General features: G+C 36.9%; 1 protein-coding gene and 1 non-coding gene across 3 annotated transcripts in view; one reads left to right on the top strand and one right to left on the bottom strand.

Moving 5' to 3' along the window:
- TMCC1 (transmembrane and coiled-coil domain family 1) overlaps positions 1-27,636 on the bottom strand; it is a 245,733-nt gene that overhangs the window by 174,137 nt on the left and 43,960 nt on the right. Inside the window, exons 2-3 of one of the 2 annotated variants that reach the window (XM_058725899.1) lie at positions 19,042-19,101; positions 14,731-15,420 (exon numbers count right to left, since the gene is read on the bottom strand). In XM_058725899.1, the coding sequence (XP_058581882.1) occupies positions 14,731-15,297 (567 nt within the window). In that variant the 5' untranslated portion in view covers positions 15,298-15,420; positions 19,042-19,101. The remainder of the gene's footprint in view (positions 1-14,730; positions 15,421-19,041; positions 19,102-27,636) is intronic. The other variant, XM_058725900.1, reaches the window with a different exon arrangement.
- On the top strand, positions 26,572-26,675 carry LOC131511185 (U6 spliceosomal RNA). Its single transcript, XR_009261389.1, has one exon. It is a non-coding gene; the product is annotated as a U6 spliceosomal RNA (small nuclear RNA).

The raw sequence follows: 27,636 nt of genomic DNA, 5'->3' as shown, positions 1-27,636 counted from the left end.
CCTGAAACTATACCTTAGACTAGGCAATTGACACAACTATTCTAAAAGCCACATACAAGCATCTAAGTTTATTAAAAACAAGATTATGCTAAGCCCCACATTACCCAACTGAGAATCTAATTACAGTTTTACCTCTCCCAGAAAGGGACTCATAAACCAACCAATCAGGAATTACCTGATCAGTATTAGTCAGGTAATCTGCCTGATGACCCCCTGCCACCCCCTAAGGAAAAGTAATGTAATCAATTTGCTTTTTTGCCTAGTATAACTTCCTTGTTTCTGTTCCTTTCTGTCTATAAATATAAAATCTTTCACTTTGTACAGCTCTTTAGAGCTCCTTTCTATTTGTCACACGCTAGATGTTGCCCAAGTCATTGAATTGTTGAATAAAGGCAGCAAGAACTTTAAATTTTACTCAGTTGAATTTTTTAACAATGCAAAAAGTATTAACATTTAAATCATACAACATAAATTTAATCCACGTAAATCTAATTCTAGGAATTGTTCCAAGTATTGTTCCTCACCCATCTGGCACACACAGACAAGAGGTTATGACTTATGGCTTTGATGTGCATGATCATCTCCCATTAAAATGCCAAGAAAGAAAACAATTTCAGTACAACTTCTTTAACTATAGGCTTTTGGGACCTTTTCTTTTGGTCTTCCCTCTGCCAGGCCTATTCTTTCCCCAGATATCTCCTGGCTTCCTCCTATCCTTCAGGTCTGTGCCCATGTATCAATGAGGTCTTCCTTGACCACTCTGCTTAAAATTTCCTGCCCTAGAATTCACTTCCTTTCACAACTGTCATACTGTGTACAGATTTCTCACACTATCGAAAATACAGCATTCATATGAAAATTTCTGTAAGTTGAAATGGCATAAAGCAAAGAAGCAATTACCATTAATTTATACGAAAAAAATTTTGATCATTCGCAGAAAAAAAAATAACCTTAGGCTTTTCTGATACCCTAGGACACATCTTGCTAACAGATGCACAAAATAAATTGAGATAAAGCACAGTTGCTCACAGATCCAGTTCAAGGCTATGACAGCTTGATGCTGAGATGCTAAATGTAGTTCCCAAGAAAGGAGCTTGGCAGTGCTACTTTTGCTGCTAGAGTTGTGCCCTCTGTAACTGCTCACTCCAAAACAAATGCTGAGTGCCACTGTCACTTTTTGCCTTTTTTCATAAAAGCAAAAATCCTCTTCAAATTTTTTTCAGTTAGTCAAAAGAAACACTAACACAAAAGCAAAAGCTTAATGTTAACTTCTGAGAAGTGGGAGATAACTGTATTTTATTTGCACATTTTATTTACCTCCTCTTACTATATAGTAAACTTGACAAGGGAAAATATTCTTTACTTGTTTTATTCACTCATATATTCTCAGCACCTAAATCTGGAGTGGGCAAAGTATGGGCCATGGCCTGATACTGTCCACTACAGCCAAACCCAGGTATGCCGATTGGTTTACATATTGTGGGAGGCTGCTTTCATGCTACAATGCATTGTTGAGTAGTGACAAAGGCCAGATGGTCAAAAATATTTACCACCACTATTTACAGAAAAAGTATGTAGAGCACTGGCCAAAAACAACATTAGGTCAAACACTCAATAAACATTTACTGAACACAAATGTATGAAAAACAAACAATGGCAAAAAATATTTCTGATCCCTCAGTATTTTAATAAGATATAAAAAGAAGAGAAAATAAACTGAGACATCATCATGGAAGCTCTCAGTGCCCTCGCCAGCTCTGCACTTTCATCTGTACAATTTTTCATATTCTATATCATAGATTCAAAGAACAAAGTTGGCAAGAGCACTAAAAATCAGATAGTTGAGTAACTTGCCTAAAATAACTCAGCTAGTAAATGGCAAATCCAGGACAGAAGCCTTTTTCTTTTTAAACTGTTCTCCACTATAATCAAGCAAACTTTAAGGTGACAATTATTTTCCACTCTTCTATTTGAGGATGAGATATAAAATCTGACAATTAATATTACAAGTAAGCTGAGTGTTTAAAAGTTTGACTCACCACAAAACAATGATTATAGTAGATAAAAACTTGAGGGAACCCAACTAAATGAGCCTATTCTGAATCTGAAGGCCTCCTTTCTCCCCCCTAATTCTAATATTTCCCCCATTGATGTTATCACTCTATTTTTAAACATTAACAGTATCCTAATACCATGGCACATTTATATACTACATTGAAATTTCAAAGCATTTACTTAATGATAATCTCAATTTATACCATAAACTGTACACTTGACTTCTGGACCACTATGAATCTTACCATTGCTTTGAAACACAGCCTATCTCTAGCCTATAGTGAAAACACACATTCAATAGCCATCTTCTTAAGTCTCTTTCTTTCACTGGGTCTTCTATTGCAATAACCTAATAGTTTTTCGAAGATATTTTATGCTGTTGTATAACATTTACCTCATGGCTCATTATTCCTTTCTTCATAGAGAAGCCCTTTCTTAATAATCAACTCCGTTTGCCTTCTAGGGAAACTCTACTTGGGACCTTCAAGGTGACCACTGTTATTTTCTTGCTTTGAGTTCTCTCACTGCTCTATTTAAGACTGCTAAGACCCTGGTTTCAGCCATCATCATTTCTTGCCTAGATTCTACAGCAGACTCTTAACTTGCACCCTAGATTCCCTGTAGTCTATTCACATGGCAGCCAAAGTGATTCTTTAAAAAATAAGATTACAACTCCTATGCTTGAAATACCCATTGGCTCCCCATCTTGTTCAATCTTTACAATGTCTATGAAGCTCTACAGCTCTACCTGATCTGACCATCTGTGACCTCTCTGACCTCATCTCTTACTACTGTCCTGTGCTCACTCACTGGCCTCTTTGCTATTCCTTTAACATTCAGGCAGACTCCCACCCTGAGGTTACTTCATCTGCCTTGAATATTTATCACCCCCCAGGTAGCCCACCACATGAGTAACTCCTTCATCTCAAATCTTCACTCAAATGTCACCTCCTCAATGAGGCTTACTCTTATCATCACACTTTACACCTCCCCTCCATACAGTCTTGATCTCTGTTATCTCATTTTAATTTTTTTGCACAATACTTCCTCATCCCACAACATAACATGTAATTCATTTGTTGTATTTATTGTATTCAATCTCTTTCAATCAAAGTAAACTCCAAAATGGTAGAAATCTCTGACTGTTTTGTTTTCTGATGTATCCAAACTACCTAGGACACTGTCTGGTACATAGTAGGTATTTAATAAATACCGATGAATGACTGAATAAAAGCTTACTCTGTTTCAAAGATTTAGCCATGTGCATTTTTTTAACGTTTATTTATTTTTGAGACAAAGAGAAACAGAGCATGAATGGGGGAGGGTCAGAGAGAAAGAGGGAGACACAGAATCCGAAACAGGATCCAGGCTCTGAGCGGTCAGCACAGAGCCCGACACAGGGCTCGAACTCACGACCGTGAGATCATGACCCGAGCTGAAGTCGGACGCTCAACTGACTGAGCCACCCAGGCGCCCCAACCATGTGCATTTTCAAACTCACTAATTAGACTTCCTTTCTTGCTCTCCATGTCTATTTACTACTCACTAATTCACTGAACACATAAACCAAGGACAGAAGTATTGGGCACAGGAAATTCAAATATGAGTAAGATACCTTGTCCTCAGGGCACCTGGGTGGCTCAGTCAGTTAAGCGTCTGACTTCTGCTCTGGTCATGATCTCATAGTTCATGGGTTTGAGCCTGTTTGGGATTCTCTCCCTCTATCTCTCTCTGCCCCTCCCCCACTTGTGCCCCCCCCCCCACACACACACACACTCTCTCTCTCTCTCTCAAAATAAAATAAATAAACTTAAGAAAAAAAAAAAAAGATACCCTGCCCTCAGGTAACTCTTGTCTTCACTTCTACCATCAATTCCTTGATCTAAACTACTGTCCTCTCTCACTTGGACTGCTATGATAGCCCTCTGGCTCACCCACCTGTATTCAGTCTGAACCTACTCCAATCCATTCTGTAAGCACAGTCATATTCTCTAATCACAAAGTTGATATAGTGCTCCCCATACACACACCTTGTTTAAATGCTTTGATGCTACTCATCCCTCTTAAGTGGGAGAAAAACACCTTAATATTATCTGCAAACATTTGTATGAACTGCACCTATCTATCTCTCCAGCCTTATCCAGTATGCACTTGCATATGCATACACAAGTATATATACCTGCCATTCTATCATTCATACTCAGCAAACCTCCCCGCCTTCTTAGGGCCTCTGTACCTGCAGTTCAGCTATCTCAAATAAAGCTCAGCTTATCCTTACGAGCTCTGTTACCTCCTCAGGAAAGCCATACCCTGACTTCCTTGACTAGGTCAAATTTCTCTATGATAGACTCTAGTAGCACATGTCACAGTTGAAAACTTAATTTGAATGACTGTTTAATATGCGTCCCCATCTGATTATAAATTCCATGAGAGTAAGAATCACATCTGCTTTTGCTCATCATAATATCTGCAGTGCCTAGCACATATTAGATAATATATATATTTGTTGAATAAATGATTAAAACATAAACCAAAATACGGAAATATGAAAACTTTAGAGGAAGAATAAAAAGGGTGGGAAACAAGTGATAGGTTCTGTATGTGACAGGGAATGGCATGAGGTAAAGAAGTCCACATGGGCTAGAAGGCCTTGCATGCCATTTTAAGGAAATTTCTTTACTCCTCATGTAATGGTGGAGCCAGTGAAGGACTTTTAAGCAGTGGAAATGGCACCATTTGCTTTGTTTTAGATAGCCCTCACAAGCTACATGCAGCATGAAAAAAGGATTTGAAAGAGCAATGAGACAGTTGAAGGCCCAAACCAGGGCACTGACTTAGGAATGGACAATAGGGACAAACTTGGGGATCATGTGATTGAGGAGTAAAAGAGATCAGAATAACGCTAAGGTTGACAACGTGGGTGACTGGTGGCTCCAGAAAGTCAGACCTAGTGATTCTTAAACTCATGGGACTTATTGCACTAGAATCATCTGAGGCCTTGATTAAAAACAGGGTTTTGGGGGCACCTGGGTGGCTCAGTCAGTTCAACATCCGACTTTTGGTTTCGGCTTAGGTCATGGTCTCAAGGTTTATGAGTTCAAGCCCCACATCAGGCTCTGCACTAACGTGTGGAGCCTGCTTGGGATTCTCTCTCCCCTCCCCTGCTTTCTCTCTCTCTGAAAATACATCAAAACATTAAAAAAACAAACAAAAACAAAAACATGGTTTTCTAAGCTCCATACCAGACCTTCTAAATCAGAAATTCTGAGAATAGGGCATAAAAATTATATTTTCAACTAGTGTCCTAAATGATTTCTTCTGCATTCATATAAGTTTGGAAACAACAGAGACAGGAAACATACTAGAAGATAAAAAGGTTTATGAGAGATTACGATGAATTTAATTTTGGAAATGATGAGTTTGAATTACCTATGCAGATAACCAACAGACAGTGAGATAACTAATTCCGAAGATCACAGGACTGGCCCAGTTGGAGACCAATATTTGGTAGAAACTGAAAGTATGACAGCATTTAAGTTCACAGAAGAGTGAAAAGAGTGGTATGGCTATGGTTAAAACTCCAAAGGACACAACATTTAAGATGCAGACAAAAGGATTTGCTCATTATTCAAAAAATACCTTAAAATGCTATTTCTGCAGGAGACATTTGTATGCAAAATGTTGTCCTACTAGGTGTTGGGAGGGATATCAAAGCTAAGATGTGGCACCTCTTGCAAGCCCTGTGGACAGTTCTAGGCCTTCTCTCAATACATCAGCCAAAATGTCAGAGGTCTTATTCAAGTCCGTAAGATTCCTTGTAAGAGTGTATGTTTACTAGAAAACACTAATTTGTTTCATTCCCAAAAGTCTTTAGCTTAGAGGAGATCCTCAGTCTTCATTAACCACATCAACAACCTAAAGTCCTTCTTCCTTCAAAGCTTTCCCAGATCCTCTGGACAGAATTAATTACTCCTTCCCTAAATACACATTTTTATATTGCTTGTGGCACTTATCACATTGTATCCTGTATTACATGTGGAGGTGGCAGAGTATTACAGAAAGGGGACCAGCCTACAGAAATCAAAAGCTTTACTCCTTATTTACAAGTTGTGTGACCCTGAAATCATTTATGTTTCCTACTTTGTGAATTAATGACAATAAGGACCTTCATTACCATCTCATAGAATTACTAAGAAGATCAAGTGAGATACTTCATGTCAAAGTGCTTTATTAAAATTCCTAAGTTACTTTTTTCTTCTATGGGTAAATATTCTCTTTCCTGCTAGTTCTAAAAATCTTAAGAGCTGGGATCAAGTGTTATGTACCTATATATCCACTACAGCATTTTTCAGAACATCTTACATGTAACAGACACTCAGAAGTTTGGTCAAATATGTTAATCAGATGATATGAAAGAAAAAAAGAGAGACAAGTTATACCCTACCTCATTCCAAAAAAGACCTGAGGCAGCTGACACGATGTTTCTTTGACCACTCTCCTAATTATCCTGCCAGTAAATGCATTGTCCTTGTTCATATCATTCCGCTTTCTGAAATAATCCTTTCTCCTACACCCACACACACATCTAAATCTTATTTCTCTTACAAGACCCAAATCAAAGCGCCCACCTCCACTTCCCTCCTCTAAGCTTTGTATTCACTCCAAACTAGAAGGATCTTTCATCTTCTCAACTTATCCATACCATTTATCATACAGATAACTTTTATATTGTTTGCTGTATCTCCAACTAGACTGTAAGTTCACTGAGTCTAGGATCTGAAAGTTTTCAAATCCTCGGGAGAACTTTAAAGGTGAATAGTAGGTGTAATAGAAAAAATCTTTAGTAGCCATTTTTAAAAATCTAAAGGATTTCAGAAAGATCTAAAATAAGACCATCTTATGTAAGAAATGCTACCCTGAATTTTCATAAATTGAGTGCCAATTACTGATTGTTTCTGTATTATACATACAAATGAAGCTAATATTTTAAAGTACAGAAGGAAAAAGTACATCGTTTGCATCTCCCAAATACTCAGACCAATGTCCAGCACATTAAAATGGAGAGACCATCTGGTATGGTAGGTAAAAGCAGTTTTTGAATGAAATAATGCCTAGAATACAGATGTTATTAAAACATATCTAGGGGCGCCTGGGTGGCGCAGTCGGTTAAGCGTCCGACTTCAGCCAGGTCACGATCTCGCGGTCCGTGAGTTCGAGCCCCGCGTCAGGCTCTGGGCTGATGGCTCGGAGCCTGGAGCCTGTTTCTGATTCTGTGTCTCCCTCTCTCTCTGCCCCTCCCCCGTTCATGCTCTGTCTCTCTCTGTCCCAAAAATAAATAAAAAACGTTGAAAAAAAAAAAAACATATCTAATCAAAATGTAAATGCCTGAATTTAGTATTTAAGTTCTGAAACACTCTAGTTGCGCAACATGCTGGCAGTGAAACCATGGGCATACTTAACTTCTCTATGCCTCTGCTGCTTCATGCAGAAAAAAATAGGGCTGTTTTAGAACTAATGAGAAAACTATATAATGTGTTTAAATATATTGCCTGCTACATAATAAGCACACAATGAATGTAGCTATCATTATCACCACTCCCAAATATTTCTTGATTAATAAATATTTCAGGGGTGCCCGGGTGACTTAGTTGAGTGTTTAACTCTTGATTTCGGCTCAGGTCACAATCTCACAGTTGTGGGATTGAGCCCTGCGCTGGGGCACATGGAGCCTGCTTAAGATTCTCTCTCTCTCTCCCTCTGCACCTCTCTCCCACACTCATATGTATGCGCTCTCTCTCTCAAATTAAAATTTAAAAAATAAAAATATTTCATATATTCTACATAAAGGAAATTTAAATATTTTGATTTCTCTATCTTCAACTCAATATAAAAAAGTTACCATAAATTATGGTATTACAACAAAATATGTTGTAATATTACTCAATCAGTAAAAATCCAAAAAAGAATATTTATGGATATCTAAAAATGCTCAAGGCAGAATTTTAATAAAAAAGGATACAAAATTGTCCATTTAGTAAGATTCTAGTTTTATTTTTAAATGTTAATCTTAAAAGAACTAAATTTAAATGTTCTATGTATTTTGCATATTTAAGTAAGTAGTATATAGAGAAAACATGCCAAAATATTCGCAATACTTATTTTTGTTTTTTCCTTCTTTTACTCTGTATGTTCAATGTTTTCTACATTAAGCATGCTTCTTTCAAATTCAAAACATTTAACTTTATAACTTTCAAATCACAAAGCACTTACAGAAAAAAACTGCTTTTGTGAATTTGAAGATGACCCTTTAAATGATGTAACTGCAGGACACTGGATATGTCAACAAAATTTTTATGTGGGAAAAAGACAGACACTGGTAAATCCAAAAAGGAAGGGAACAAGAACCTTTGTGTTCAACATGTCATGATTGTTCCAACCAGGTCTCATTTCCATCATTAGGTCAAAGCCATGCTTTGTACATATTAGGCACAAATAAATACCTGCCAAATCTGAATTTAAAAAAGGAATCTAGCTTAAAGGCCAAGAACCTACTTTTAAAACTAGACTTGTTAAGTGGCAGATGGCTAAGGCAGAAGCAGCTGGCTTTCAAAACACAATGGCTACATTGGAAAATCAACTCAACATTTGTCTTAGGGTTAAGTTTGTACATGCATACATGTACATGCAAGTCTGTAATAATGCTGTTAACTTAAATGGGACACAGATATCAATGTACTCAAACAATTACCACCAGTATTAAAACATTTCATCCTCAACACAAAAATAGAGGCACCCATATTTGGAATTTGAAACAATCTCTCATACTAAGATACAATAAAATAGAAGCTCTCCAAACTAATTTCCACTTAATTAACCAACTTGCCATATCATTCTCAAACTTCATTTTCTCTGGAAGACATGCAGATTTTATCCTCACAGGATAATCAGTGTTCATGGCTGGTACACTATGGTACACTCCCATATACACTTAAGCTCCTACATCAGTTTGTTAAGTTATATTCATTTATAACTAAATAATTTAAATACTACATAAACCAATCAGATGAGTATAAAAGGGTCTGTTATTTCTGTGAAAACACAGGTGCTTTGGAAAGACTCAAGAAAAGCACATTGCTTTTTTAAAAACGAATTTAAGGGGCGCCTGGGTGGCTCAGTCGGTTGGGAGGCCGACTTCGGCTCAGGTCATGATCTCACGGTCCGTGAGTTCGAGCCCCGCGTCGGGCTCTGTGCTGACAGCTCAGAGCCTGGAGCCTGTTTCGGATTCTGTGTCTCCCTCTCTCTGACCCTCCCCCGTTCATGCTCTGTCTCCCTCTGTCTCAAAAATAAATAAACGTTAAAAAAAAAATAAAAAAGAATTTAAAGTGGGCAAAGCCTTTCAAGAGGTTAAAATCTAAGAGGCTGTCCCACACTGCTTCACAAGTGTCACCAGGTTATCACTCCACTTTATAAAAACTTAAAAACTAGAAATTATAATCCATGCAATGAGTGAAAGGGTACAAAAGTCCAATCAGTAGGTTTATATTTTAAAATTTTAAGGCCTTGGTTTTAAGTAAAATATTCAAAATACATACATACCATTTTTTGATCATAAAAACTTCAACTGACTTTTGATTAAGTGACAGAGTATTATATTGGCTAATATAATATAAACCCAATTATATTGGCTAAGAAGGTAAGTAGAGTACTTTAGGTTCCAGCAATTTGTTGTTCACAAAGAGAATGTAGCCTACACTTCTAAGAAGCAAATAAAAATCTAGTCAAATTTTATAAATCACAACTAATGTTACTGCATTCTGATTTTACACATGAATAACATGAGCTTTATCTCCCAGACTAGTGATTATAAATAAAATTATTAAAACTATAAGAAGTCCATTCTTCAGCAAGTGTTAACTAAGCAAATAGCAAACTGTCTGAATGACTATTCTGCTAATTCTGAAGAATTGTCAGATCACTTAAATGTCTAGAAATAATTAACATCAATTTTTAGAAATAATCTTCTTTTTAAAATCACCAGCCAATCTTTACCAACTGCATAAAAAATAAATATTACCAATCTTTTCATGCCATTAGAGAAAAAGAAATTAAAAACCCCAATGCAATACCACTCACAAACTAGAATGGCTAAATTTAAAAATGATGACAACACCAAATATTGATGAGGATGTGAAGAAACTAAAATTTTCATACACTGCTGACAGAAATGCAAAATGGCACAGTCACTTTGTAAGTTAAACATGCATCGTGACAAATATATACGTGGTCTTCATTTCAGGTTCCTGGCACAGAGCTCCTGAAACCCTTGGATTTCTGGAGTGTGTGCTAATTGGATGACTAGTAGCCCAGGATAGCTTTAGAATAGATGCAGAGTGCCAGAAAGACCAAGGCTCAATTAGAGGAGTGGAACTTTCATCCCCACCTCTCAACCTCCTGGAAAGGGAGAGGTTTTGGAAATGAGGTAATCACCAATGGCCAGTGATTTAACCAACTGTACATGCATAATGAAGCTGCCACAAAACTCCCTAAATGACACGGTTCAGAGAGCTTCCACATTGGTGGACACTATGTGTTGGGAGGGTGGTGTACCTAGAGAGACACGAAAGCTGTGCATCACCAAACCTCCCCATCTACCTTGCCCTAGGCAGCTGTTGTACTTTGGTGGTCCTGAACTGTATCCTTTATAATAAACCAATAAATGTAAGTAAAGTGCCTTTCTGGGTTCTGTGAGCCATTCTAGTAAATAACCAAACCTGAACAGGGAGTTGTAGAATAAATTGTTGGCTGGTCAGAAGCACAGGTGGGAACCTGACACTTCCAACTGACATCTCAAGTGGAACCAAGTTCTTTAACAGTGAGATCTACATTAACTCTAACGAGTTACTGTCAGAATTTAATTGAATTGTAGGACACCCAGTTGGTGTCAGAACTGGTTGCCAGCGTGGGGAAAAAAAAAAACATACATTGGGTGTCCAAAGTGTTTTTGAGTTAAAACAGGGCAGACACATTTACCATATGAATCAGAGAAATGAAAACATTAAGTCCTACATACAAAAGTTTATAGCAGTTTTATTAATAATAGTGAGAAAATGGACATAATCCAAATGTCCATCAACCAGGGAACAAATAAACAAATAGATACACATCAGAATACTACTCAGCAAGGAAAAGGAATGATGCAACAACTAATTCTCCAAAGCAGTGTGCTAAATGAAAGAAGCCAAACACAAAAGACTACATACTGTATAATACCACTTATAATAAATTCTAGAAAAGGCAAAACAATAGTAATAGAAAGTAGATCAGTGGTAGCCAAGGATTAGAGAAAATAGGACAGACTACAGCAAAGGGGCATAAGAAATCACTGCGGGGTGATGGAAATGTTCCACATCATGACTACTGTTTTATGACCACACCTTTTTAAAACTAATCAACTGTATATTTAAAATTGGTGGGTTTTCATGGAAACCTCACTGGCTCAGTCAGAAGAGTGTGCAACTCTTCATCTCAGGGTCGTGAGTTCGAGCCCCACATTGGGTATAGAGATTACTTAAATAAGTAAAAACAAAACAAAACAAAACTTAAAAAAAAAATAATTGGTGGGTTTTCATAAAAATCCTATAAGGTAGTAATTTCTCTGACATCAGTGGGAGTAACATTTTTTTAGGTATGTCTCCTGAGGCAAGGGAAACAAAAGCAAAAATAAACTATTGGGACACTTCATCAAAACAAAAAACTTCTGCATAGCAAAGGAAACAATCAACAAAAAACTAAAAGACAATCTACTGAATGGGAAATGACATATCCAGTAAAGGGTTAGTATCCAAAATATCTGTAAAGAACTTATATAACTCAATACCAAAAATACAAATAATCCAATTAACAATGTAAAGACATGAACAGACATTTCTCTAAAGAAGACACAGAGATGGCCAATAGACACATGGAAAGATGCTCAACATCATTCATCATCAGGGAAATGCAAATCAAAGCTACAATGAGATATCACCTCACACCTGTCAGAATGTCTAAAATCAAAAACACTAAAGAATTGGTGAGAATGTGGAGAAAAAAGAACTCTTGTTTACTGTTGGTAGAAATACAAATTGGTGCAGCCACTGTGGAAAACAGTAGAGGTTCCTCAAGAAATTAATAATAGAACCACAATGGCATCCAGTATTTGCACTACTGGGTATTTACCCAAAGAATACAAAAAACACTAATTTGATACATATATGCACCTGTATGTTTACTCCAGCATTATTTACAATAGCCATATTATGAAAGCAATCCAAGTAACCAATGACAGATGAATGGACAAAGAAAATATGGTACATATACACAATGGAATACTATTCAGTCATTAAAAAGAATGAAATCTTGCCATTTGCAAAAACATGGATTGATCTAGAGAATACAATGCTAAGTGAAATAAGTCAGAGAAAGACAAATATTGTATCATTTTATTCACATGTGGAATTTAAGAAACAAGATGAATGATTAAAGGAAAAAAAAAAGGACAAACCAAAAGAACACTGGTAACCATAGACAACAAACAGATGGTTACCAGAGGGGAGGTGGGTCGGGGGGTTGAATGAAACAGATGAAGGGGATTAAGAGTACATTTATCTTGATGAGTAGTATTAATATATGGAATTGTTGAAATGACTATATTGTACACCTGAAACTAACACTATACTGTTAACTACACAGGGATTAAAATAAAATAATGAAGTAAAATCGGTGGATTTTTCTGTAAATACATGTATTAAAGAAACAATTATTAAAAATGTTCCCCCCTTGGCTCTCTATGAAGTTTTCTAAAGCAATATAAACACACACAATATGCTTTACTTACAATTTTTTTCTTTTTTTTTTTTTGAGAGTTGGGGGAGGGTGCACATGAAAGGGCAGAGGGGCATGGCAGGGTAGAGAGAGAGAAATCCACACCCAGTGCAGGTCTCAATCTTGACCCTGAGCTAAGATCATGACCTGAGCCAAAATCAAGAGTCAGATGCTTAAGTGACTGAGCCACCCAGGCGCCCCTAATTTTTAACATGAAAGTCTATAATCACAGAATCACGAGTAAAAAAAAAAAATTTCTTAGTGTTCTCTGGTACAGATTAAGACAAATTATATAGTTGCACTGTTAGTTATTGTCAACTAGATTGTATAATCAATGACCAAATGTCCTTTTTATTTCAAAGATAACTATTATGGGGGCGCCTGGGTGGCTAAGTAGGTTAAAGTGTCTGACTTGGGCTAAGGCCATGATCTCATGGTTCAGTTCATGAATTTGAGCCCCGCTTCAGATTCTATGTCTCCCTCTCTCTCTGACCCTCCCCGCTCACACTCTCTCTCAAAAATAAACATCCAAAAAAAAAAAAAAAAAAAGGTAACTATTATGCACATAAATTTATATTATTTTCCTCATTTATACCTTTAATTTTAATGATGTGAATCATTATTCTGATGATTGCTATTCTGGTGAATATGTTATTCAGACAGGCTTAACTTCTTAAAATGATCTACTGTCTATTACTCATTTGTTTCTAATGTCACATTTAGATGGAGAGGTTTAAAGGTTCTAGATTCAATATTTATATTTCCAGGCTAAATATTCAGTAAAATAAATTTGCCTGTGCCAGAAGCAGACACAGTATAAAAGTGAGACTGATTAATCATTAAAACGTAAGGAATACATAAAAATAAATCCAAAACACAGCAAGATGCTGACTTATAGGGCAGACCTGGCCCACAAATATGTTCAGTTTGGCTTCTATACGAACAGGTTAAAAATCAGGAAATGACTAAACTCATTTTCAAATTTCTCAAATCAGAAGACCTGGCAAGACTGGGCTCACAGTCCTAAATCACAACTATCAGCTAAAGCTAAGAAGACATTGCCCCTTTAGACAGGACTTGTACTCTCCACTTTGTCCTAGCCCCATAACATGACTTCACTCATTGTTACTACCTGCCTGGCTACATGTACCTAAGTTTTCAAACCTTACCAGAACTATTTCTACTATGTGCCTTAACTAAGTTATTTTCATAAAACTAAGTTATACAAAAAGAGCTCCCCCTAAATTTGTTAAGCCTAGTTCTCCCATCCAGGCAAACCTAAAAAACCTGTTTATTAAGAGTAAATTATAAGAATGCATGCACTTTATGACAGAATGCAAAATGTATACTGAATGCTGATGATGTGGCACAGTATATGAAAATTATAACCAATTCAGTATATTCCCATGCTAAGCAGACAAACCCAGATTCTAGAACTTTCTTGCCTTCATTAATGTAAGAAAGTCAATTCATGTGCAAAACCAAAACAAGAATCATCTTTGCTCCTCTACCATAAAACTGAGCCCTTAACACACAAAAGGCACATGAAAGATACTGAAGGTTTTAGCAAAAGGGTAAAATAAACAGAACATAGCAATATGTTAGGAAGCAAATAGGAATAGAATTATAGGGATCCATTCATTAGCTAGAATGAGTATTACTCATCCCATGTATTTAATGGGAAAAAAAAACTATTTTTTACCACAACTTTGAGGTCCTTGCTATCTCTTTTTAGCTACCAAAAAGAAGTTTGGAGAGTCTTAGATATAAAGAACAGTAAGTTAACAGAAAAAGGAAATCTGGCAGACTTACCCGCTCTATAGTTGCCTCATCCCCTGGCAGACATGCAGCAGCAGCAGCACAAGCTATTTCCATCATAGCAGAGCTGGTTGGAGCATCAGTTGTAGATGAAGACCTGGGTCGGCCCGACTGCATAACAGTTGCCATCTCCTGGCCAGATTTCCTGTTGATTTGGGGGCTTCCCTTTGGGGCCTCTGGCTTGCCCCGCCTACTATGTAAGCTTGTCCCTCTCTTCATCTTGGGTGGCACTCGAATCTGCTGCAGGACACGATTCAGAGCTGTGGGGTGGGTGGGGACACCATCAATCTCAGCACATGCGTTCTGGCTTTCCAGATCCATTTCAGGTTCTGGATCTGCCTGAATTTGTTGCACATCGTGTGGAGACACTGATGACCTCCTGCGCTGGTGCTGGAAGAGATGCTTCAAGCCTTGGCCAATCACATTAATGTTCTCCAAAGCATTGTGGGTCATTTTAGACAGCTTCTGTTCTGATTCTGTCTGCTTTCTGGCCTCGGCATCTTGGGATTTGCCTCCAGGATCAGGGTCCTCATATAACTGTTCACTGCCCGAAGGCTCCATCAGTAGATTTAATATGCTTATTTGCAAACTCAAAAAATTTTAAACACACCAAGACTGTCAAATTAGGTAGGCATTTGCTTCAACAGTAACTACACATGCAGCTGTGAGACGGAGGCTTCATGCCTATCTAATGCTTAAAAAAAAAAAGAAGAAGAAAAGCAAAGAAAGAAAGAGCATCTTATTATAAGTCCATGCAGAATTTTCAGTGTTAAAGAAAAGAACATGCCACTAGCCAAACAAACAGGCAATATCATTAAGCAATCTTTAATCAGAAGATTAAAAGACAGTTTTCTAGATAATGGGTAATGATTATTTTCTGGAATAGGAAAAAAGCTAAAAGTAAGTACACAGCAAATGAAAATAGCAATGTTAAAAAAAAAAATCCCAACAGGTTTCAACATATGAAGAACTGAACACCAGAGGAGTCATCTTGGGATGGAAACCATAATAATAGTTCACAGAACAGCCATTACTTGGGAAATCAAGAAGGAACAGACCATTCATACGTACAGTCTAGATAAGGCAATTTAATTCCTCTCAGTCACAACCACAGTTAATTGTCCATATGCTGAAACTCAGCAAAGTAAATTCAAAGAATAATAGTGAGAAGTGGACATCCCAATCTAACTGTGGATTTTAATGGAAAAGAGGAATTTCTTGTTACCAATCATATTCATCAGTCACTGGTAAACAGGGGTGTTTATTGAGAAGAAAATGGAAACAAAAATCTTGCAAGTTGAATTCTCCGCTGAACACAAAGGACCATCTGGCACCATATGAGCAAACGATCCAGGCAGAATCTGTCTCTACAGAAACTAGAGCTTTGCCCTGTACCAACTATCAAGAAGAGAGCTTCAGAGTCACTCCAGAGGTGGGGAACAAGAAACAAGACAGTTTACATTTCAAATGGACAAGTGTTGAACAGCTGGGAGTTGGTCCCCACCCCCACCCTACCCTACGAAAAAGAGATTCAAAGAAATCCCTTTCTTTGAATAGTGTCATCTCTGACAGAAGCTTCTCACATATCCACACAAATTAAAAGCAACGAAGTAACACAGTAACTGGGTAGACGGAAGAGTAGAGAAAAAGAAAGGTTAAAATGCAATCACACACCAATATTAAATGCAGGAAATTAAAAGGAAGCTGAAACTAAGAGATGTAAAGTCAGCAAAACTGCCATGGTTATGGAAATCACATGCAAAAAAAAGGAAAGGAGATGGTAGGGATGAGATTTTTCTTAATGGAAAGAAACAGTACTTTTGTATTGAGGTTCTGCAAATATATAAGTTTGTATTAATGCACAGAACCTGAGGACAAAATATGATATAGGATGTTCTTTATTTCCCTATTTTCCCTCAATTTTTTGTTCAATGAGCTTTAAAACTCCCTACACTACCAAGTACTTTGAACAGCCTAAGTCACTACTAGTAAGGCCCTATGGGGGTCATGTTCTGGGGATATGGAGACTCCTTGCCACCAAGTAGCAATCTAGAAGGCATAAACTAGCTGGAATGTAAGAGTTAACTGTGAACTAAAGGATACTAGAGTTCAGAGGGGTAGGAATGTAAACCCTCTAGTTTTCTTCTTGGTAACTACTCTCAGAAGGAAGACCTTCTTACCGTGTATATGGCACTGTCATTGTGGCTCTGCTGTCCATATTCTTTCATACTTATTTACTCATCTCCTGACCTCTTCATGACTCAGAGGCATAAACATCACAACAGACTTAAAGACATTTATCTCTCACCAGTACCTTCCCACTTTCTAAATACCACAAAATTCTTTGCTCCTAAATTAGGCAAATGAGTAGCAGTCATGAGAACAGGAAATTTCACTGCTTTTTGCTTAAACTCTTTGTGGTCATGCTGAAATCCTGCCATACCACCGGGGCCTCTTGCCCTTTTCCTGATTGCACATTGCTTTTGTTTTTCCTCTTCCCACTGAGGGAGCTCAGAATGAAACCCTTAAACCTTATTAGTTAATGACTGTCTTGGCCTTTACTGGAGTTTTCTGGGGCTCCTTGAGGGCAAAAATATTGCCAATATTGCCAGTAGTACATATATTTAATTATACTCACCTTCACTCATGAGTTTGTGGAGCACACTAATAGTTATTGAATTATTTCCACCCTACAAAGCGTTGAGCCCCTCAGAAAAGAAGGGCTATGTAACCAAGATACTCCAGTAACTAATCTGGGCAATTGAGACCCTGAGGAGATGGGAAGATGTGAAAGCAGCAGACTAATAAGGTAGTAATTTACCTTTCTCCTTATTTGTATTCCATTAGCTAAATAATACAACTGATTTTTTTGTTGTATCTGGAAGCAAAAGATAGAAGTTTCTCCCATGAGAGTAAAAGATACCACGATTAAAGGAATGGTGTCAAAGTTAGCTGGAAAACCAAATAAATAACGTACTTTACTTGTCCTATATATAAAGATGTTACCTGTAAACCTGTTTCTTTGGGCAGTGTTATAAGCTAATCAAATGGCCATCTGATAATTAAAAAGGGGGGGGAAACATAATACATTTTTAACATAACTTCATTTGAGATTTCACTAGCATCTGTACATCATCTTTATTTTCAAACAACTGGAAATGATGGCTGATTACAAATAAAAAAATAACAGCATTCCTAAGAAAACCTAGAAACAGAGTGTCAATTTCCAAGCCAAAGCTTGCACAGGCTATCTATACAGCTGCAAAGGTTATATACAACAGTAATAAATTCTGGGATTTCTAAAGGCAAGACATACCTGAATCATACTAAGCAGAGGCCTATTTAGCATGGAACCGTAAAAAACCAAAATTAAGCTTTAAACATCAAGTTCTAATGTAAGAATTTTTAAAAACAACCTGTTGCACTGACTCTAAAATGTACTAGTATTTATACTTGTATCTATTATCTGCATTACTGCTGTGATAACAATACAAACAAAAAATACGGTCAAAATTTTGAAGCTTGTTAAAATTTTCTGTAGGTCAACAGAAAATCTTTAAGGCTACCTTTTGATATACACCAAATATGATGGAAGGTCAAATACTGTGTCCAAAATACCAAAGACAGTGATGGTATACTGCTGACAGTAAGAATGCAAGCACTAAACAAATTCAATAATGTCAAAATTTTTTAGGACTCCCTTATTTTCTCCTTTAAGACAGCAAATTCAAATAAATAACCCTGCTCAGTTTATAAAACTCTCCAAACAATATATTGAGATGCCTGGTTTAACACAAGTTTAATCATAAAGTATCATAAGATAGAAATGTTGGCTTCACTTTTATTCACTCAGCTTCTCTGAAAAGTAAAGTTTTTATAAGTAAACCAGAAGAAGTAAAGAAAGAGAAAAGGGAATAGAAGGATGTAAGGAAAAAGAGGAGAAAGAATACAAAGTAAGGAAAAGAGAAGGAAAAGGTAGCTATCTACAGACAAGGTATTTCAGAGAACTTTGTTAAATTCTCCGAAATTTTAACAATTTTTCTAGAAAAGACATAATACACCATTACTTCACATTCAAGAAACAATCTACTCTGAATTAAAATCAGAAATAAGTTTAAAAGTTATATTTTAAAACTCTGGCAAATGTTTAGAAGGGTGCTCTGGAAAACCATTCAAATTATATATAAATTATCTTTATTTCTTTTTTTCTTTACTTTTTTTTTCTTTTCTGATAGATATGGTGACCAAATCTTTTTGGCTTGGCTATTAACCAAGTTATTTCACTAACCATAAAGAGTTGTATACTTGCCTTTATCACTCTTCTTCAAGCACTTCTAAGGTGTACAGGAATCCTTTCAGGAAAAGCTGAAAGTGAACATTAAGAATTACAAAGTGAAAAACTTAGATGGGTAGCTTATCTATTACATAGACACAGAAAAAAACTGAGTTTATATGTTTATGTTAATATTTATCTTTCACTGGTAGGAGTAGGGTAATTTTTTCTAATATTTTTCAGTGTCTTCTAATTTTTCACAAATGTTACAAAGAAAAATTATAATCAACAAAGAAGATATTTTTGAAAAAAGTGCTAACTTGTTAGTACTTAAGGAAGTGCACATGTAATAAATAGCAATGAATATTTTTACACTCTCATACTGAATTAGGAATGGCTATTAATTTTAAACTTAAAATGAAATGCAAAGCAAGCACATAAAGACAATTTTATAAGCAAATATTTTTTCAAGTAGTTCGCAATTCTAGATCTGTAATACTGCATTCAAAGCTAACTCTTAAAAACTGTATCTACCATGTACAATTGAGAATCAAGATGCACGAAAATTGAAATTTTTGTGGAAAACGACCTTCTGACAGCCATTACCAGAGAAACTATCTAATTAAACAAGTATTGGGGGAGCATTTGTTTTATGCTCAGCATTATACAGACCAAGTGAAAGCATATTACCCTGCCCTTGAGGAACTCACAATCTGGGACGGAAAGTCAGATTCCTTTCGTACTTAAAACGAAAGGAAACTAGCACAAAACCATATTATTAAGCTAAAATGTGTGAAGAAAACTGCAATTAATATTAGAAGATCAGTTAAGAACAGATTTGTTCAGGAAAGCTTCATGAAACTTTTAACTGAGCTTTGAAGGATGAGAAAATGGATGAATAAGCAGGAAGATATGGACCAAGATTTCCATCTAGAAGAGCAGTAAACACAATATGTTTGGGGGCCAGTAAAGATGCTAGATGACTCTACTGGTCTATATACATTCCTAAGGAAACTGAAGAATGGGGTGGCTGGTGGGTAGATGTGAGAGAGGACTTCCTATCACAGTCTTTTGTACCTTTTGAATTCTGTGCCTTACGACTATTATTACATATTGAAAAATAAACATATTTTTAAAAAGGAAGGAATCACATGTTTTAATCTCTGGGTAAACATTTAAAAAGTAGTAAAATAATACATAATTACTATGATAATAGAAAGGAAATACAAATTAAAATGCCCAAATGAATGCAAAAAGGAGGGTAGATCACAGAACAAGTAGAACTTAATATAAAAGCAAAACATAAGGTGTCAAATAGAAGCTCAAATATTCCAGTAACTACACTAATATAATCAGACCAAAAGACAAAAATTATTGCACTAATAAAGAACAAAACTCAACTATTACGGTGTTCACAAAAATCACTCCTAAAATAAAAAGAAAACAGTTAAAAATAGGGGCGCCTGGGTGGCTCAGTCGGTTGAGCATCAGACTTCGGCTCAGGTCATAATTTCACGGCTCGTGAGTTCAAGCCCTGCACTGGGCTCTGTGCTAACAGCTCAGAGGCTGGAGCCTGTTTTGGATTCTGTGCTTCCCCCTCTCTCTGCCCCTCCTCCGCTCCCACTCCGTCTCTGTCTCTCTCAAAAATAAACAAACATTAAAAAAAAGGCAGGGAGGCACCTGGTTGGCTCAGTTGGTTAAGCACCTGACTCTTGGTTTCAGCTCAAGTCACAATCTCACAGTTTCATGAGTTTGAGTCCCACTTCGGTCTTGGGATTCTTTCTCCCTCCCTCCCTCCCTCCCTCCTCTCTCTCTCTCTCTCTCTCTCTCTCTCTCTCTCTCTCTCTCTCTGCCCCTCCCCTGCTCACACTGTCTTGGTCTCTCTCAAAAATAAATAAACTTAAAAAAAAAAAAAACAGTTAAAAAGTATAGAAAGGTCATACAGACATAAACTAAAAGAAAGCCTCTCTAGCCATATTAATAGTACTCAAAGTAGACTTTAATGCAAAAAGCATTTATAGGTGTATAATTCATAGAATTCAAGGATAACTCATGAGTAAGATATAACAATTTAAGATTCATACGCACGTAATAACATAGCCTTAAAATATATAAAGTGAACGGGGCACCTGGGTGGCGCAGACGGTTAAGCGTCCGACTTCGGCCAGGTCACGATCTCGCGGTCCGTGAGTTCGAGCCCCGCGTCAGGCTCTGGGCTGGGTTGATGGCCCAGAGCCTGGAGCTCGTTTCCGATTCTGTGTCTCCCTCTCTCTCTGACCCTTCCCCGTTCATGCTATGTCTCTCTCTGTCCCAAAAATAAATTAAAAAGTTGAAAAAAAAAAAATTTAAAAAAAATAAAAAAAATAAAAAATAAATATATAAAGTGAAAGTTGGAAAAATTACAAATAGTGAAAAATATCCATAATCATAATGGGGAAACTTTTAACAACTCTGAGTAGCTGACCAATGACTCAGAAAGAGATTAGAAAAGGATAAAAATATAGATTTGAATAGCATGATTAACCAGACCTACACTACCCAATAACTGAAGAATAAATACTCTATCAAGCACAGAGATCTTTTACCAAAATTGATCATATGCTGAGCCCTAAGGTAAGTCTCACAAGTTACTCTGTGACCACAGTGTGGATTCCTAATGTTCAGAGAGTGAAAAGAATCACACTCTTCCTACCCGAACCCCATTTTCTCTTGATCTAACCTCTAGCAATACAGCAGAGATGGGAAGTTGGGCCACACGGGTGAAGGCGGGAAGGAAATACAGGCTTCCAGTTATGGAATAAGTCATGGAAATAAAAGGCACAGCATAAGGATACAGTCAATGTAACAAAGTAATATCGATGTAAAGACACAGATGGTAGTTATACTTGAGGTGAATGAACATAGCATAATGCATAAGCTTGTCATATCACTAAGCTGTATACCTGAAACTAATGTAACACTGTTATGTCAACTATACTCAAAAAAACATACATACATAAATTTTTAAAATACAGCAGGGATAGAGCAACACAGAGGCTGGACAAATACCCAAAACCCGGAAAAAGGGAAAGCTTTCTCTCCAACTAAAGGAAATATAGTCCCAAGAGCATGAGAGAATTCCACTGCAGTTAGGAGGATTTAAAATATAATTTTGACAAACTGCTTAAGACTGAATGTGGGCTAACATGAGGCTGGAAAGCCCCTGGGGGCTGCAATCGTAAGAGTTCTCACCCTGATATACGCTTTTTTCCAGGAACTTCAAAAGAATCTCTAATGCAGGGGCGTGGATCTGAGAAGATGCAGAAAAAGCTCCTCATCCTTGCCCTCACCCATACCTATGGAGCTTGAAGAGTAGAATAGCCAATGCCAATCAGCCGAGATCTATTTCCCTCATCTCCCTATGGAACAAAAGGCTTAATCTGCAAAGAAAAATTCATCAAATACCCAGAGGACACTGGTAGAATCCCACTAGAGCTGAAGGAAAGAAAAAGAGACTGAGGATACTGACACACAATTTTCACTCTCTGTAAAGTAACAATAACCTTAATGCAGGGTGAGAGAGGTTTGAAAAACCTTAACTTTAAAAACCTTACGTTTTAGGGGTAACTGGGTGGCTCAATCGGTTAAGCAAATGACTTTGGCTCAGGTCATGATCTCCTGGTTGGTGACTTAAAGCCCAAGTCAGGATCTGTGCTGATAGCTCAGAGCCTGGAGACTGCTTCAGATTCTGTGTCTCCCTCTCTCTCGCCCTCCCCCACTCACACTCTCCTTCTCTCAAAAATAAACATGAAAAAAAATTTTTAATAAAAAAATAAGTAAAATCCTTAGGTTTTAAAAATTAATCTAGACACTGCAGGTGGGTAAAAAGAAAGAAGAGGAGAAACTCTACCCAAGGAAGTGGAATGTAAAGTTTTGTAATGTAAAGCATTTTGTAATGTAAAGCATCTACAAGACCCAGATTCTAACATCTGCCTAAATCTGAGGCTTAACAGACCATCAAGAATTCCTCTTATCCTCCATTACCACACTAACAAGCTCCAAATAAAAATAACAGTGGAATATAGCTGCAAGAGACAGACTCTGAGAAACAGTATAGAGGGAAAATCCAAAGCTAAGCATGGAGATAAGGGACGCTAGGAGACAAAGGACACTAGAAAAACTTGAAGTCTCTAGGTTCCCATGGCAAGAACAAATATCAACTCTGGTAACCATGGCAATAATAAACTTCAAATATAGCCCAACCCCTAACAAATTAACACAAATTCCACCTTAAATGAGAGCAGAAAAAGGGATGCCTGGGTGGCTTAGGTGAGCATCTGGACTCTTGATTTTGGCTCAGGCCATGATGCCAGGGTCTAGCAGAAATTTGCAGTCTTCTTCAAGCATAAAAATATTTACTTCAGTATCTCCTATCCTATACAATATGTTCAGCTTTCAACAAAAAAATTATGAAGTATGCCAAAAACACAGCTTGAAGAAACAAAGCAATCATCAGAACTAGATTCAGATATGACAGATTTTGGACCTAGAAGGGAATTTATAAATTCAGAGACATGGAAATTATAAGAAAGGATCAAGTGGAAATTCTAGAAATAAAAACAGTAACAAAAAACAGAAGTTTATTAGTAGACTTGAAACAGCCGAAAAAAGAATCAGTGAACTTGAAGATAAGCTAACAGAAATTACCCAAATTGAAAAGTAAAGAAGAAAAAACAGTAGGAAAATAAAACAGTAGAGAACATCTGAGAACTGTGGGAAAATCAAACAATGTAACATACACATACTTAGAATGGCAGGAGACAGAAAGAATGGAGAAGAAATATTAGAATGCCCAAGAACTAAGCAAAATTAGTGACAAGGCACAAAACTACAGACTTAAGAAGCTCCAAAAACAAATAAGATAAATATATCCTCCCCCACCAAAATACACATGCCTGGGCCTATCATATTTAAATTGCTGAAAGGCAAAGAGAAAATCTTGAAGATAGCAAGAGAGGGGAAAACATATTGCATACAGAGGAACCAAAATAAGGATTATAATAAACTTTGTCAGAAACGTTGCCAAGTAAGAAGACAATGGAGTGACAACTTAAAAATGTTGAAAGAAAAAAACTGCCCAGCCAGTACTCTATATCAAGTAAAAATATTCTTCATAAGGAGAAATAAAGACTCTCTCAGACAAACAAAAACAAAGAATTCATTGCCAGCAGACCCACCATACAAGAAATATTAAAGGAAATTCTTCAGGCAGAATGGATACAGGTGAAAAGCTTGGATCTACACAAAAAATGAATAAACGAAAGTACAATAAAGTCTTTCCTCTTTCAGATTAAAAAAAAATTTTTTTTTAACGTTTATTCATTTTTGAGAGATGGAGAGAGACAGAGCATGAGTGGTGCAGGGGCGGAGAGAGAGGGAGACACAGAATCGGTAGCAGGCTCCAGGCTCTGAGCTGTCAGCAAAGAGCCTGATGTGAGGCTTGAACCCACGGACCACGAGATCATGATCTGAGCTGAAGTCGGACGCTTAACTGACTGAGCCACCCTGGCACCCCTCTCTTTCAGATTTTTAATTACTCTAAAATACAATTGTTTGGAGCAGTGAACAACGTACTGGTTATTTATAGCATATGTAATAAAATATATTAAACAGTGACAGTGAAAGGAAGAGTTAGGAACATAAAATATTAAGATACATGCACTACATGTGAAGTGGTATAATTTGAAGGTATACTAAAATTATTTTATTTTATTTATTATTTTTTTTTAACGTTTATTTATTTTTGAGACAGAGAGAGACAGAGCATGAACAGAGGAGGAGCAGAGAGAGAGGGAGACACAGAATCAGAAGCAGGCTCCAGGCTCTGAGCTGTCAGCACAGAGCCCGACGCGGGGCTCGAACTCACGGACCGTGAGATCGTGACCTGAGCCAAAGTCAGCCACTTAACCGACTGAGCCACCCAGGCGCCCCCTAAAATTATTTTAAAACATATACTGTAAATCCAAAGACAACAACTAAAAACCATTTTAGGTGAGTATAAATAAGTCAACAGGGAGGATATAATACTAATAAAAAGCTCAATTCACACTACAGAAGGCAAAGGAAAAAAGAAATGCAACAAATATAAACAGCTAGCAAGATGGTAAGTTTTAATCTAACTAATTAATAATTACTAAATAGTTATTAATAACTAATAATTAAATGATTACTTTAATAATATGGTCTAAAAAAACACCAGTTAAAAGACAAATTGTCAGACTGGATGAAAAAGCATGATCAAGCTAAAAGCCATCTACAAAAAGTCCACTAAATATAAAGATTAAGGAGCGCCTGGGTGGCCAGTCGGTTAAGCATCCAACTTTGGATTAGGTCCTGATCTCATGGTTCATGAGTTCGAGCCCCAATGTCAGGCTCTGTGCTGACAGCTCAGAACCTGGAGCCTGCTTCAGATTCTGTGTCTCCTTCTCTCTCTGCCCTCCCCCACTCACACTCTGTCTCTCTGTCTCTCTCAAAAATAAATAGACATTAAAAAAAACTTTTTTTTAATATATAAAGATTTAGATAGGAAAAGGTAAAACAATAGAAAAAGATACCATACGCTCACCAAAAGAAAGTACAGCCAAATCAATTTCAAAGCAGACTTCAGAATCAGAAAGACTGTCTAGGATAAGAGGGCCACTACATAATGATAAATGGGTCAATTCTCCAAGAAGAATGTAACAATCATAAATACATATGCACTCTAAAATAAGAGCTTTAGGGGCGCCTTGGTGACTCAGTCAGTTGAGCATCCATCCGACTCTTGATTTCAGCTCAGGTCATGGTCCTGGGGTGGTGGGATTGAGCGCCAAATTGAATTCCATGTTAAGCATGCAGCCTGTTTGCATTGGTCTCTCTCTCTCTCTCCCTCCCCCCCACCCTCCCTCCTGCCTTCTGCCCATTTCCCTCACTTGTGCTCTCTCTCTGGAATTAAAAAAAAAAAACAAAAAAAACTATTAAAATAAGAACTTTAAAATACATGAGGCAAAAACTAATGGATCTAACAAGAGAAACAGACAAATCTACAATTATAGTTAAAGAGTTTTGGGGTGCCTGATGGCTCAGTCAGGTGAACGTCTGACTCCTGACTTTGTCTCAGGGTCATGAGGTCATAAAGTCAAGCCCTGCATTGGGCTCCACACTAAGCTTAAAGCCTACTTGGGATTCTTTCTCTCTCTCTTCTCCTCTCCCCTAACTCTCTCTCTAAAATAAAATAAAATAAAATAAAATAAAATAAAATAAAATAAAATAAAATAAAATAAAATAAAATAAAATAAAATAAAATAAAATAAAATAAATAAATAAATAAATAAATAAAAAGACTTTCAACTCAGTAACTGTTAAAACAAGTAGGCAGAAAATCAGGAAGGAGACCTCAATAGTACTACCACCTAACTTACATGACATTTGCAAACACTTTACCCAATAACTGGTAAATACACATTCTTTTCAAGTGCACTTGGAACACTCACAAAGACATATCATATTCTGGGCCATAAAATAAATCTCAACACTATTTTTTTGTGCTCACTTCGGAAGCACATATACTAAAATTGGAACGATACAGAGATTATCATGGCCCCTGTGCAAGGGTGACGCACAAATTCGTGAAGCATTCAGTATTTTTACAAAACAGAAGAGACTCATAAATATGGAGAACAAACTGAGGGTTACTGGAGGGGTTGCAGGAGGGGGGATGGGATAAATGGGTAAGGGGTACTAAGGAATCTACTCCAGAAGTCATGGTTGCACTATATGCTAACTAATTTGGATGTAAATTTAAAAAAATAAAAAATAAAATTTAAAAAAATAAATAAAATATTGTTTTTTATGATGTAAAGTACATTCTCAGATCACAATGAAATTACATTAAAATCAATTAGCAAAAGATCTGGAAAAGTTGCCCCAAATACTTGGATATTAAACAATATACTCCTAAATAACCCATGGGTAAAAGAGGAAGCCTAGAAAAAAACAGAAATATTTTCAAATAAGTGAAAATGGAACATCAAAACTTGTGGGATGTTAAAACAGTGCCCAGAGAAAAATTTATAGTTTTAAATGCATATACAGTAAAACCTTGGATTGCGAGTAACTTGCTCTGTGAGTGTTCTGCAAGACGAGCAAACATTTCTAATAAATTTTAACTTAATGAGTGATGTCTTGTAATACAAGTAGTATGTGACACCAAACATCACATGATTACATGATCACAATTGAGCCAATGGTTCTTCTCTCTCCCGTTGTCTCTCTCTGCAGGATTGTGGATGATTGTCTCCCATGCTCAGATGCTCCGTCTCAGGCCGCAGCGTTCGGCAGAAATCAGGGTTTTTCAGAAGGTTGGAAGGTACCCACGACTGGCACTAGTGTATTTTTTCGTCACTTCAAAGCACCTATAGACAGTCCTTTGCTTTTCCATACAAGAGTAAGCTTAGGAATGCTTTGCTTCATTCTAGGTCAGGCTGCCTGCAGACATAGACCCTTTCCTCTGCTGCCTTGTTGCCAGTTACATTAAATACAGTATCTGACAGCAGTTTATTAATACTGTACTGTAGTCAACATCTTTGTGAGTGTATACAATGGCCCCC

Source organism: Neofelis nebulosa, chromosome 4 (genome assembly GCF_028018385.1).
Source record: "Neofelis nebulosa isolate mNeoNeb1 chromosome 4, mNeoNeb1.pri, whole genome shotgun sequence".
Taxonomy (NCBI): domain Eukaryota; kingdom Metazoa; phylum Chordata; class Mammalia; order Carnivora; family Felidae; genus Neofelis; species Neofelis nebulosa.
Note: the sequence above shows the minus strand (reverse complement) of the source record. Positions and strands in the feature narration are given on the sequence as shown.